At 42.5% G+C, this 12,541-nt stretch overlaps 1 protein-coding gene and 1 pseudogene across 10 annotated transcripts in view; one reads left to right on the top strand and one right to left on the bottom strand.

The window, feature by feature from the left end:
- Atg4c (autophagy related 4C cysteine peptidase) overlaps positions 1 to 12,541 on the bottom strand; it is a 68,615-nt gene that overhangs the window by 48,280 nt on the left and 7,794 nt on the right. For 8 of the 10 annotated variants that reach the window (XM_023718323.1, XM_023718326.1, XM_023718327.1 and 5 more), the window contains one exon: positions 3,406 to 3,549. In XM_023718323.1, the coding sequence (XP_023574091.1) occupies positions 3,406 to 3,481 (76 nt within the window). In that variant the 5' untranslated portion in view covers positions 3,482 to 3,549. Of the gene's footprint in view, positions 1 to 3,269; positions 3,386 to 3,405; positions 3,550 to 4,485; positions 4,563 to 12,541 lie in introns of those variants that run through there. The other 2 variants (XM_023718320.1, XM_023718324.1) reach the window with 2 other exon arrangements.
- Positions 7,383 to 7,845, top strand: LOC101591264 (annotated as a pseudogene).

Raw genomic sequence — 12,541 nt, 5'->3', positions numbered from 1 at the left:
AAAATTAAAAAAAAAAAAAAAAGAGTGAGTTAGCACTCGGGAGGCTGAGGTATGAGGATTGCAGCAAGTTTGAGACCAGTCTGGACTACAAAGTGAGTTCAAGGCCAGCCTGAGCTGCATAGTGAAACCCTGTCTCAAACACACACACACACGAAGATACTAAAATCACTAAAGTGAATTAAAAAAAAATAGAAGTACGTGTTCATCAACTGGATAGCTTAATATTGTTAAGCTGGCAATATTCTTATAATTGATCTACAGATTCAGTCAGATCCCTTTCTTACAGAATTTGACAGAATGATCATAAAATTCGTATCAAAATATAAATGATCCAGAACGACCAGAAACAAAGCTGAAAGACTCGTTTCACAGTTTCATACTTTACTACAAGCTAGAGCAACCCTGACAGTGTAGTACAGGAATGAAGAGAAACACAACAATAAATGGAACAGAATTCAGAGTCCAGAAATAAATCTCCACATCTATGGTCAGTTGATTTTAGATAGATGTGTTAAGACTATTCAGTGGAAAAATAAAACTTTTCAACAAATGATGCTAAGAAAACTAGATAACAACATATGACAGAATAAAGTTGGAACCCTACCTCATTCCATTTGCAAAAAATAATTCAAAATGGGTCAAAAACCTAAATGCAAAAGCTAAAACAAAACTCCCAGAAGGAAACAACATATAAATTTCATCATCTTGGTTTAAACAAGTTTCTTGGGCTGGGGAGACGGCTCAGTTGAATAAGCGCTTGCCTGGCAAGCTCAAGGGCTTGAGTTCAATCCCCAGCGCCACAAAATAAATAAATAAATAAATAAATAAATAAATACACGTTTCTTTATTAACACACACACACCCAAGCAACAAAAGACAAAATAGAGAAAGTGCACTTCAGCAAATTAAAAGTTTTACATTTCAGTGATCACTCTCATGAAAATGACAACTCAAGAATAGGAGAAAATATCTGCAAATCACGCATTTACTAATGGATTTGTATCTAGACTATGTAAAGAACACTGTTTACAACTCATGTTTTTTAAAAAAAAAAAAAAAGTACCACAAATTACAAAATGGGCAGAGGGTCTGAATAGACATTTCTCCAAAGAAGAAATACAACTACACAGTAAGGTCATGAAAAGAGGCTAGTCATAACCTCATCAGCAAAATGCAAGCCAACACCACAGTGAGGGTTCACTTCACAGCCACTGAGGGGCCACTGCTAAGTGTCGGGAGAATGTGGATAACGTCAAACCCTAATGCTGCTGAGGGAGGATGAAGTGATACAGCCACTCTAGAGCAGCTGGCAGTTCATCAGAAGTTAAACGTATGACCCAACAATTCCACTGCTATAAAGAATCTAGTGTGCAGACTTAAACAGATACGTTCACACAAAGCCTTGCACACAAACGTTAATAGCAACGCTACTCAGAATAGCCAAAACCAGAAATGACTCAAGTATGATCAAATGATAAAAGGTGAACAAGCATGATAGTCAATGAAATATTATTCAGTCATATAAAAAATGAGCACAATACATACATGCTATTAATACTGACAAACTTTCTGTGCAGACAAGAGCCGAATGCGAAGGCTACCAATCCCATGGTTCCATTTGTACTACATGTCCAGAAGAGTGAAATCCACAGAAACAAAACAGACTGGAGAACAGGGGGTGGTGATAATAGGTACAAAGTGACTTTTGGGGGTGATAAAAATGCTCTGGAATTAGTGATGATTCTAAAATCAGCAAAAACATTGTTTTTAATTGGGGACGGTGTAGCTCAGTGGTAGAGCATATGCTAAGAGGGCATGAGGTCCGGTTCAGTGCCCTGCACCACAAAAAGTAAATGAAAACTGTACACTTTAGAAAGGGACATTGTAGAGTTATATGCAATACATCTCATTGTTTAAAAAAAAAAAAAAAAATGAGAGGGCTGGCCAAATAGCTCAGCGGATTAAAGTATCTGCAAGCAGGCACAGGGGCTGAGGGTTCATTCCCCGCCCCCGGGGTGCACTGAGACAGCAACTGAGACTGAGCATGGTGGCGCGCACCTGTAATCCCAGCTCTTGGGTGGCTGTAAACAGGCGGATCACTACAAGTTTGATCTAGTAGTGAGACCCTGAACACCCTGTAGACCCTTCTCCCCCCCAAAAAATAAAATGATGTTTAAACTCTCTTTTGTGTGTGTGTGTGTGTGTGTGTGTGGTACCGGGGATTGAACTCAGGACCCTGCGCACGCCCAGCAAGCACTTATTCTACTGAGCTATCTCCCTGGCCCAGTGTTTAAACTCTTTTTTTGTTGTTGTTGTTTTTTAAATAATTTTATTGAGAAGCAACTAACAATGAGACAGTTTCAAAACTCATCAGTAGGACAGTTTCAATAATTAATACATTGCATATTGTTGTCTTCTTAGTGGTTATTCATTGTACAAGATGCAGACATGATATCCTGTCTACAAACACTATTAGAACAAATCTTTCTATTCATTGAATTAAGAGAAAGTAACTGCATATCTATCCTATTTGGAATATACAGATACAAAATGGTCCTTTTTGTATCCCCTTTTTTTTTTGTATCCACTGTCATTTAAATACTGCAGGTGTGTGAATTCAGCAAAATATTCCAATACAGTCCAGTAGTCCAGAATAGTAGTGGGTTATCCCCAGGTTTAAACTCCTAAAGGCGCAATGTCATGTGAGTGCCAAGGTCCAACTGTGTATCCAGCCGTAGGCTATCGCTTCCCGGGGACCAGCTGTCAAGGATCAATTATGTCTGGATCAGAACTTGCACCATCTAGGGCTCTTTCTCAATTTCGTGTCATCCCTGTTCTAGGGTATGAACTTTCTCCTGTTGGAACTAGTTCTGCCTAAATACTACTCCATCCTCGAGGGCGCCAACATCTCCACCAACCCTACTAGATTTGCTTGTTTGTTTGGATGCTGTTTGCCAAGAGTAATCAGGCCAAAAATAAAGCCTTGAGGGTATGCGGGAGGAGAGTCTGGAGGACGGACCAGGACCACTCCATCTGCGCTGGTGCTCGGGGGCCAGTTTTGCTGATTGCTTGCTCGCCGCCCGAGAGGCTGCCTGAAACCGAATGTGCAGCACTGAGGCCTTACCATCCCCTGCATATGCTCTGTCTGCACCACAATGCTAGAAAATGACATGAGCCAGAAGCACAGCAATACGCTCTACCCAGTTAGGAGAAAAGTACGCTTGAACTCTAGGTAGTGTTGTCATGATATCTGCTCAGGAGGCTCTTACCTACGCCCCTTACACAAATATGCCGCTTTACATAGAGTATCTCCATTCATTCTCAAGTCATCATCAGTGATTTAAGGAGGCGACACAGATCTTCAAACACTTCGGATTTATGAGATTCTTACATCATGATACTTACTATATTTCATGTTGTTCCAAGCAGATATAAATTTAGTTTTTAGCTTGTCAACTTCATCTGTTCCCGTGGCCTCCATATTCAAACTCTAAAGAAAAAGCCATCACTTGATTGCATTCTTCTGTAGAGCTTAATCTTCTGTATTGACTTTAAAAATTAAGGAAAAATAAGGTACATGTTAGATGGTGCCAGACTGATAAAAGTTACTTAAGTGATTAAACACAATTTGAAGTGAAAACTAGCACATCAGTTTCTCCTTTTAAAGCCAAAAGACTCGTAGAACAATTATACTTTAACCGCAGAAAACAAGCAATGCCAAACACGTAGCAATACAACCATCTCACTCCACTAAGCCGTAATCTGCCGTCATCCACAGCAGACACACCAAAGCCAGTCCAGCTCTCTCGCTCACAAGACGGCCAGGGCCGGGAGCAGCTCAGGGGCACAGTGCCCACCTGGCTGGCATGAGGCCCTGAGTTTGAGTCCCAGTATAAAAAGAAAAGAACAGCTACGTCTGTTTTATTGTAATTAGAGAAAGTATTTTGAAATCTTATTTAAAATCTTATTGCACTATTTTCAGAATAGAGTCCCACTTAAGAGGTCACTATTTCCATACACAGCCTAATTGTTTTCTTTTCTTTTTACATTATGGCATTTCCTACATTTCTTTCCTATCTCAACACTAAAGCATTTTTTTAAACACAAGACTGGCTTAAAGGGGCCGGGAAGGTGGCTCAGTGGAATAAGTGCTTCCCTGGCAAGCGCAAGGGCCTGAGTTCAATCCCCGGTTCTGAAAAAAAAAAAAAAAAAAACAGAATGGCTTAAATTTATAACACAAAATGTTTTCTTTTTTTTTTATTTATTTAAAAAAGATTACTTTATTTTGCTGCCTGACTTTACAAAGGTAATTTTGAAATCACATCAGTATGCGAAGTGATTACATTCTTAATACAGAGGACTTTTTTGTAAGTGTTACAGTTACTTGCACTCAATTTTTTTTTCTTTTCAAAGTTTTATTGATAAACATATAGCAATGAGACAGTTTCAAATCAAATCGAGAGTACAGACAAAATGTTTTCTTACTTTAAAATATGATTAAATGTAGCTCATAAGTGTGTGCTTCATAACTTCAAATGAGGAAAAATTGAGACTTACATAATCTGAAAAAGGAACAAATATAACTGAAAATGCTTGTGTTTATTTGCAATAATTCACTTTACTTTTTAAGAAAAGAATGCTGCACAGAGCATTAGCCTTACAGAGTTATAAATACACACTCAGAAATACTGATACATTCATTTCTCTTAAGAATAGGCATTCTGTTTTATAATTTTCATTAAAAACTAGTATACCTTACATTTCTAGGGCGGGAAAACATGATTTACTGGAAGAATGATGAAATGCCAACGTGTCCAGAACACAAAGTCTGAAAGAGACAAAGCTCTGGTTACACAGGGAGGGCTGGAGTGTACACAGCCTTGTGAACTAGGATAAGAATTTTATTCTGAGAAAAGAATTAGGGCCAGCCTGACAGCTCAGGGGACTAAAGCGCCTGCTTCTGCAGAGCACAGCAGCAGGGGTTTGAGCCCTGGAGTGCTGTGCCGGCCCGGCCCCCAGGGCACGTAGGGAGGGCAATTCAGACTGGGCATGGTGGTGCACACCTGTAATCCCAGCACTTGGGAGGCTGAAAGCAGGAGGATCACTACGAGTTCGATCTGTGTAGGGAGACCCTGTAGACCCTGCAGACCCTGTACTAAACACAAAGAGAGAGAGAGAGAGAGAGAGAGAGAGAGAGAGAGAATGAATTTTATCCTAAGAGCAGGAAAATTTAAACAGATTCTATAGGTTCCATTCTTTACAGCAGCACGGAATTCTCGCTTGATCTGTCTCCACCAGTACTTCGCATGCTACTGTGGTCTATAAGTACGTAGGCATCAAATATTTTTGAGTATCTTTAAGTTGTGCCTGCCTGGCATGTATCTCAAAAATTTCATTAAGTGAATCAATGAACTGATAAATTAATGAAATATAGGTGCTGTATATTGCTACTAGCACTCTCACAGAACGGGAATTTTTCTAAACTGACAACTAAAATAAAGAAAATGAAAGAAAATTTTTCTTCAAGGAAACTATACATATATATATATATATATATAGAGAGAGAGAGAGAGAGAGAGAGAGAGAGAGAGAGAGAGAAGCAAGAAAGTTTATAAAATGTGTAAATGATATACAATGCCTCTACATGACGTACGTGTCCACCACAAATGTCCGCCACGAGTTTGCCCCGGCGGGAACGCTCGGAGCATCTGACGCCTGAGCACCCCACGCGCAGGTGGAGAGAGGGGTCGGAAACACGAGGAGCACATGGCAACATTTCCCTGTGCCACTATTTTTTATCACGATTGTCCACAGTTTTCAAATATTATACAAAGAACACAAATTTTTTTTAGAATTTAAAAAATTTATTTTTTTAAAGCCCACCAACCTTGAATCTCCTAAATCCAAAGTTTTAACAGAATATATATATATATATTTTCTTCCTAAGTCACAAAAAGTAGGACACAGGGAGATTTTGATTCCTGAGGCGGGAAGCCAGCAGCACTCTGGCCAGTCTGCAGTGGGAAGAAGGGGGTCACCTCACACTGGGGGACAGGAAAGGGCAGTCGCGGGCTGGCATTTCATGGCCAAGTCTGCACCTGAGAGAATTGTTCCTGGACAAACCAACAAGCCAGCTAGTGACACGGATATCCTGCCCACAGGGAACTGAGAGTGGGCCAGATTACTGAGTTCTCCCCTTATTATGACTTTTAGCTAAAATTCCTGCCACTTCGACTATTTATTCAGAATATCTTTATTCCCAAACATGAGACATTTGAAATGAATTTGAACCACATCCTTAAGAGTACTTTTATTATCATGGTTCTGGAGAGTACTGAGAATAAAATTATCACAGGATCAAACTAAAGCTAAGTTGTTACTCATTTAATAATTTGGTATAGTTACTTTTCATATGACTAAAATTGAATCCTAGTCTTTCATAAAGATTGAAACTCACTTTATAACAAAAAATTTAAATGACTGTTTCTAAACTAGAGCAGAGATTATTTCAAAAGATGATCCCTTGAACCATGTTGGAAAATACTATAAATTGACATACTTTATAAAGGAATAACCAAAAATTTCTATTGAGATTTGCCTTACTGCATATTAAAACCCATTATAAGACTACAGTAATTAAACTTTAGTACTACTTAAATTTATTGTTCTTATTAGCACAAGATGACACCAAATAAAACATAATAGGGAACAGAGAAATAAACCTAATCACATTTGAAGATTTAATACCTGATATGATATTTCACATCAGTGAGGAAAAAATGGCTAATTTAATAAATATCAGAATTAGAATGGTAGGGCTGGGGAGACAGCTCAGGAGCTTAAGTGCCTGCCTGGTCCTGAGTTTGATCCCTAGCATAGGGGGAAACAAAGTAAGCTAGCCAATTTAAAAATAAAGATTTGCGACTTCCTCATACTTTATTGTTGGGTTTTTGTTGTTTTTAAGTTACATATTTGGTACAAGATCTTGCTACACAGCTGGGACTCCTAGTGACCCTCCTGTTCTCAGCCTCCCAGCACTGGGATTACAGGCATATGCCACCATGCCGGGTCTCAGGGGCTGCCCAGAGGGCGGGGCCCACATAGCATGTAGTGCTGGGGAGCAAACCGCAGGCCCTGCACTTGCCTCAGCAGGTGCTCAGTCCACTGAGCCAGCTCGTGGGCCCTTCCTCACACTTTACGGGTATAAGATGAATCCAAAGTGCAAATGCGGCCCCAGAGCCCATGCGTGCATACTGTAAGGAAACACATTACACCTATCTAAGCAATCCTGGCATCGCAGTGTACGTAAATTAGAAAGAAAAACACAATCACGTAGAAATGAAAACATCTGCAGCTCCGCCCCTTCCGGCGCGCGTCTCGGCATGGCGCAGGGCCAGCGCAAGTTCCAGGCGCAAAAGCCCGCTAAGAGCAAGGCCGCGGCGGCAGCCTCGGAACGAAACCGTGGGCCGAGAAAAGGCGGTCGGGTGATCGCCCCCAAGAAAGCGCGCATCGTGCAGCAGCGGAAGATCAAGAAGGACCTGGAGATGGGGATTCGAAAGAAGACCGAGCACGAGGTGGTGATGAAAGCCAGCTCCGACCTGCCCAAGAAGCTGGCACTGCTGAAGGCCCCGCTCAAGAAGAAGGGGACCACTGCCTCCCGCAAGACATGAATTCACAGGCTGCACCTCAGGCAAGGGACTCATCAGCCACCACTGGTGGCTCCCAGAGCCTAGGAGCAGCTGCAGGCTTAGCTGCTGTGGGCATGAGGGGGAGGGTGTATCCGCGTTCTCCGGTCGCCACTCCTGTCTCCACTGGTTTAACCCAGACAATAAACATGGCTTTGCCAAAAAAAAAAAAAAACATCTGCAGTAGAAGAAAAACAGCATAAACAAGGTGGAGTTACAATCTAACAATAAAAATTCCATTCGTACTCCATATTGAAAGGGTTAAAGCCACTAATATACAAAATATCCATGATGTTAAAAGAGAAATCTCTAAGAAACAAAATATCTAATTTTATTTTCTTCTTTGTAGTTCTTTCCATTATTTAAATTGTTCACATAATCCTCTTTTAAAATAACAAAATTGGGCCAGCCAAATAGCTCAGCGGATTAAAGCACCTGTTTAGGGAGACGATTTGATGCCTGTCGTGCAGTGCCAGCCATGCCCCCGGGCACACTGAGATGGCATTGAGACGGCGTGGTGATGCTCCTGTAATCCCAGCTCTTGGGAGGCTGAACACAGGCAGATCACTACGAGTCCGAGCTACGTAGCGAGACCCTGCAGACCCTGTACTAAAATAAAAAAAATCAAAATTAAATTACTCAGGGGCTGGTGAGATGGCTCAGTGGTCTAAAGCACCTACTTGGAACAAACTTGGCAAAGCACAGGGACAGCGGTTCGATCTTCCAGCACCACATGCCAGTCAGCCCCGCCCCCTGGTGGGCTGAGCTGGCCACACACACACACACACACACACACTAAATAAATGTAAAAAGAAAAAAAATTAAAAAAAAAAAAACTAAATTACTCAGACTAGGTGAGGTGGCACACATCTGTAATCCCACCACTCTGGAGGCTAGGCAGGAAGATTCAAAGTTGAAGCCAGACTGGGCAATTTAGTGACTTAGAGACCCTATCTCAAAATAAAAAAGGGCACACATTTTTTAAATGCTGAACCATTTTTATTTTTGGCTTTTATGATGAAGAACTCTATTCTTGTAGTTCTCAAAGCCATCAGTTTCAGTCATGTGAAAATTTCACTTCCTTAATTTAATTCTCCAGGGCAGCTTTGACTAACTAAAATTACTGAAAGGATATCTTTTGTTAATTCAAGATTTTTGTTTCAGCAGGGTGAGATTTAGGAAGAGGAAAAAGAGTAAGTTAACATTCAGCCTATTCAAATACTTCCTTCCATTTGTGTGAGATGAACCAAGGAAAAGTAAAACAAATGAGCAAAAGAAGCAGGAAAGAGCAGATTCGAGGCAGAGGAACAGCCTCACTCCACAATCCCACACGACCTTCACCCACAGCTCCCATTCCCTGGTTTTAAAAATAAAACTAATGTGAGTTAAAATTCAACAATCTAGGGGTCAGGGAGATGGCTCAGTGGAATAAGCGCTTCCCTGGCAAGCGCAAGGGCCTGAGTTCAATCCCCGGTTCCACCAAAAAAAAAAAAAAAATTCACCAATCTGAAGCCTGGTAGTGCGCGGCGCGCCTACTGTCCCACTAATCAAGGGCAGCCGAGGAGCTAGAGCCCAGCCAGGCACCCTAGCAAGACACTGTCTCAAAACTCAGCTGCCCACAAAGGGCGAGCGCTGACCCAGCCATCCCGTCCCAGCCATCCCGTACATTTCAACACTCTAATAACAAAATACTCCCTGGTGGGACTGAACCATGGCCAAAACTGATAATGCCAAAATTCTTATTTAGAAAGGGCTAAAAAACATCAATCTGGAAACGGATCAAAATAACATTCTCCACAATTTCTAATTTACTTTTTAGAAAGCATTTTTTTTTTTTTTTTTTATTCTTTAAGGAATGGTCTCCAGGGTGTTCAGGGTCTCACTACTAATTCGGACTCATAGTGATTCCCCTGTTTACAGCCTCCCAAGTGCTGGGATTGCAGGCATGCGCCACCACGCCCAGTCTCAATCGCCCAGTCTCAGTTGCTGGCTCATCTAGCCCCAAGGGCAAGGCCAGCACCGCAGGCTTGGGGAATCAAATCCCCAGCCCCTGCACCTGTGCTTTAATCCACTGAGCTATTTGGCCAGCCAGCATTTCTAGTTTATTTCTTAAAACTTTAGGAGGGCCGGCCAGATAGCTCAGCAGATTGAAGCACCTGCAAGCCGGCACAGGGGCCAGGGGTTCAATCCCCGGGCCTGCTGTGCTGGCCCCACCCCCGGGGTACGCTGAAACAGTGATTGAGACTGGGCATGGTGGCGTGCTCCTGTAATCCCAGCTCTTGGGAGGCTGTAAACAAGTAGATCACTACAAGTCCGATCTAGTAGTGAGACCCTATAGATCCTCCCTTAAAATACAAACAAAAAAAAAAAAATTTTAAAAAAGGAAAAGGAAGACCAAAAAAAGGAGGCAAAGGGAAAAAAAGGAGAAAAGGAAGGAGAGAAGGAGAACACGAGAAAGAAGAAAAGGAGGAGAAAGGGATGGAGACCAGGAGAGAGTAGGAGAGGAAGAAGTGATACTGATTAGGCTGCAATGTGGATGTCACCAATTCCCCATGACGACTGTAATTATCACACACTTCAAGTAAAGTGTTTACTGGCAAGTAAACACTTGGGACGGACTGACAGAGAAGCAGGCATGCATCACCCTTCAGAGTGAGGTCAGGCAAGCAGACGGCAGGAAGAGTGACATGATGTGGACAGAGCACAGGTGCCCAAGGAAAGGCTTCCAAGTGTTGGTGTGACCAACAACGTAACGCTGCACTGGCTGGAGACGAGCATCTTTTAAGCCCTGACCTCACTTCTGGGAAGCCCATAACCTCCACTTTGACAAACAAATTTCCACTGTGCTGGAATCCTAGTAACCTCTGATGAAGCCAGTGTAGCTACACCTTTGAAGTGTCCGTAGTGTAAAATGCAATTCTGCAAGATATTAAAAGTGCAGTCTCCACATAAGCAATGGAAAGGATCAAACAAATCATTTAATCAAGAAATAGATCAACCCCTCTAAGGACTGAAGGATGTCAGAGTCCCAGGATTGAAAGGGCACTTACAAAGCCACAGAATCTAGAGAATGCTCAGAGTAAGAGTGGCATTGATCACTGCCCCTGTATGCTGCGCACCAATCTATTAGTGATCTCTCTTTAATCCACAGTGGTTAGGTGGAGAGCAGCGCTGGAAGAAAATGTGTAAATTGAAGAACTATTCATTGCCACGGAATTTGATTTGCTGTCTTGAGTCAGTCACCAACACTCCCCGCCAACTGGGTGTGGCTACCCAGAGGTGGCCAAGGTAAGGAGACCACGGGCGCGACCTCACAGGGGCTTGCCCCGGGCTCTGACCACGCTCACAGACAGGCACTCGGGACTTGGCGAGCATGGTGCACCAGAAAGTACAGCTGCGTGTTTAAAACTGGAACTGTTCTAAGCATCCATATAACTACATGAAACTTGCTAATTTTAAACTGTGCTTCCTGAAAAGATGGAACACATGGAACCCAAGTTCTGCCCCCTGTAATTCCTGCTAATGTCCTGCGCATCCACTCCTTCCATCTGACACATATGTCCTAATCTGCTCTCCTCCAATCTTTCCTTTTCTACCTTAAGTACTTCTTTCAACTAAGTCAGAAGGCTCTCAGCCAGGGCAGAAAGTGGATCACAAAAGAGAAAGCACGAACAGGAAGGTGACACAGTAGAACTGCAATATCACACGAATGTGTGTGTATGTTTGTTCACATGTGAGAGAAGATGACAGGGATCCTGAGCTGTCGGGCCTGGCGTCAGCGGACAGCAGTTCTGTCAATGCAAATAGGAAGGAAGCCCAAGTGAAGAAGTCTAAGACGAAAATATGGAACTCAGTTTACGACACTGACTTTCAGGCCTGTGTCAAGTAAATATGAATAAGCTCTTCCCCAAGTCCCATGTCATTAGTTACTCTTGCCAGGAAAGTGGTGTGTATCTGCACTGCTGAGCTAGTAAGCACGGGCCGCCCCAACGTGAAACCCTCCACTTCACGCATTCCCCTGCAGGCTACATACCGCACGCCTTCTCTAATGAGACCCAAACTATAAAGGATGATAACAGCAGCATAAGAAGCCATGTTGGGGAGGGAGCAAGAGGAGGCTAGGGACAGAGGGAGGAAAGCAAGCAGGACCAGGATGCAGCATTCAGGGCAGGTCCCCACGCTCAAAGGAGGGCTAAGGACTGCAAACAGTCACTAATTAAAAGTTTTTAAATAAGAAAATAGGACATTTATTCCTCAAGAAAATAGGACATTTATTTGAGCATCTCCTCCTGCAAGGGGCTGACGGAGGTGAATGAGCCATGAAACTTCCTTCCTGCCCACATGAGCCCTAACCATAAAGCCCGGCTAAAAATGGCGCTAGACCTCACAAGACGTCAAATGCTCTACAGCAATGTTTCCCCCTTTCCAATGAGAAGATAAACACACGAATGAAATCACAAGGTATAACACAGCTGCAACTGGTATTCTTCAAACACAAAAACAAGGACATGCAAATGACAAATATTTCTATTCTAAAAACACAGAAAAACACTAGACACATTACTTAGAAATGGGTTAAAGTATTCCCAACAGTTATCTCTACTGCTAAAGATGAATGCTGAAGTGGCGGCATCCATCAGCGGGGAGCGTTGCCAGCGCACCCAGACACGACCGCCGCGGCCCACAGACGGAGCTGGTGAGGCCACTTTGCCTGGCCTTCCTCAGTTTCAGTACTGCTACATCAGCGGGAAAACACAGCCACACATTCAGATCTTTAAAATCTGCACATTGTTCAGCTGATCTACTGTTCTAGAGTTCCCTATAAGTAAATATTACAATAATATTTTTAAAAAATA

Source organism: Octodon degus, unplaced genomic scaffold (assembly GCF_000260255.1).
Source record: "Octodon degus isolate 3935 unplaced genomic scaffold, OctDeg1.0 scaffold00057, whole genome shotgun sequence".
Classification (NCBI taxonomy): Eukaryota; Metazoa; Chordata; class Mammalia; order Rodentia; family Octodontidae; genus Octodon; species Octodon degus.
Note: the sequence above shows the minus strand (reverse complement) of the source record. Positions and strands in the feature narration are given on the sequence as shown.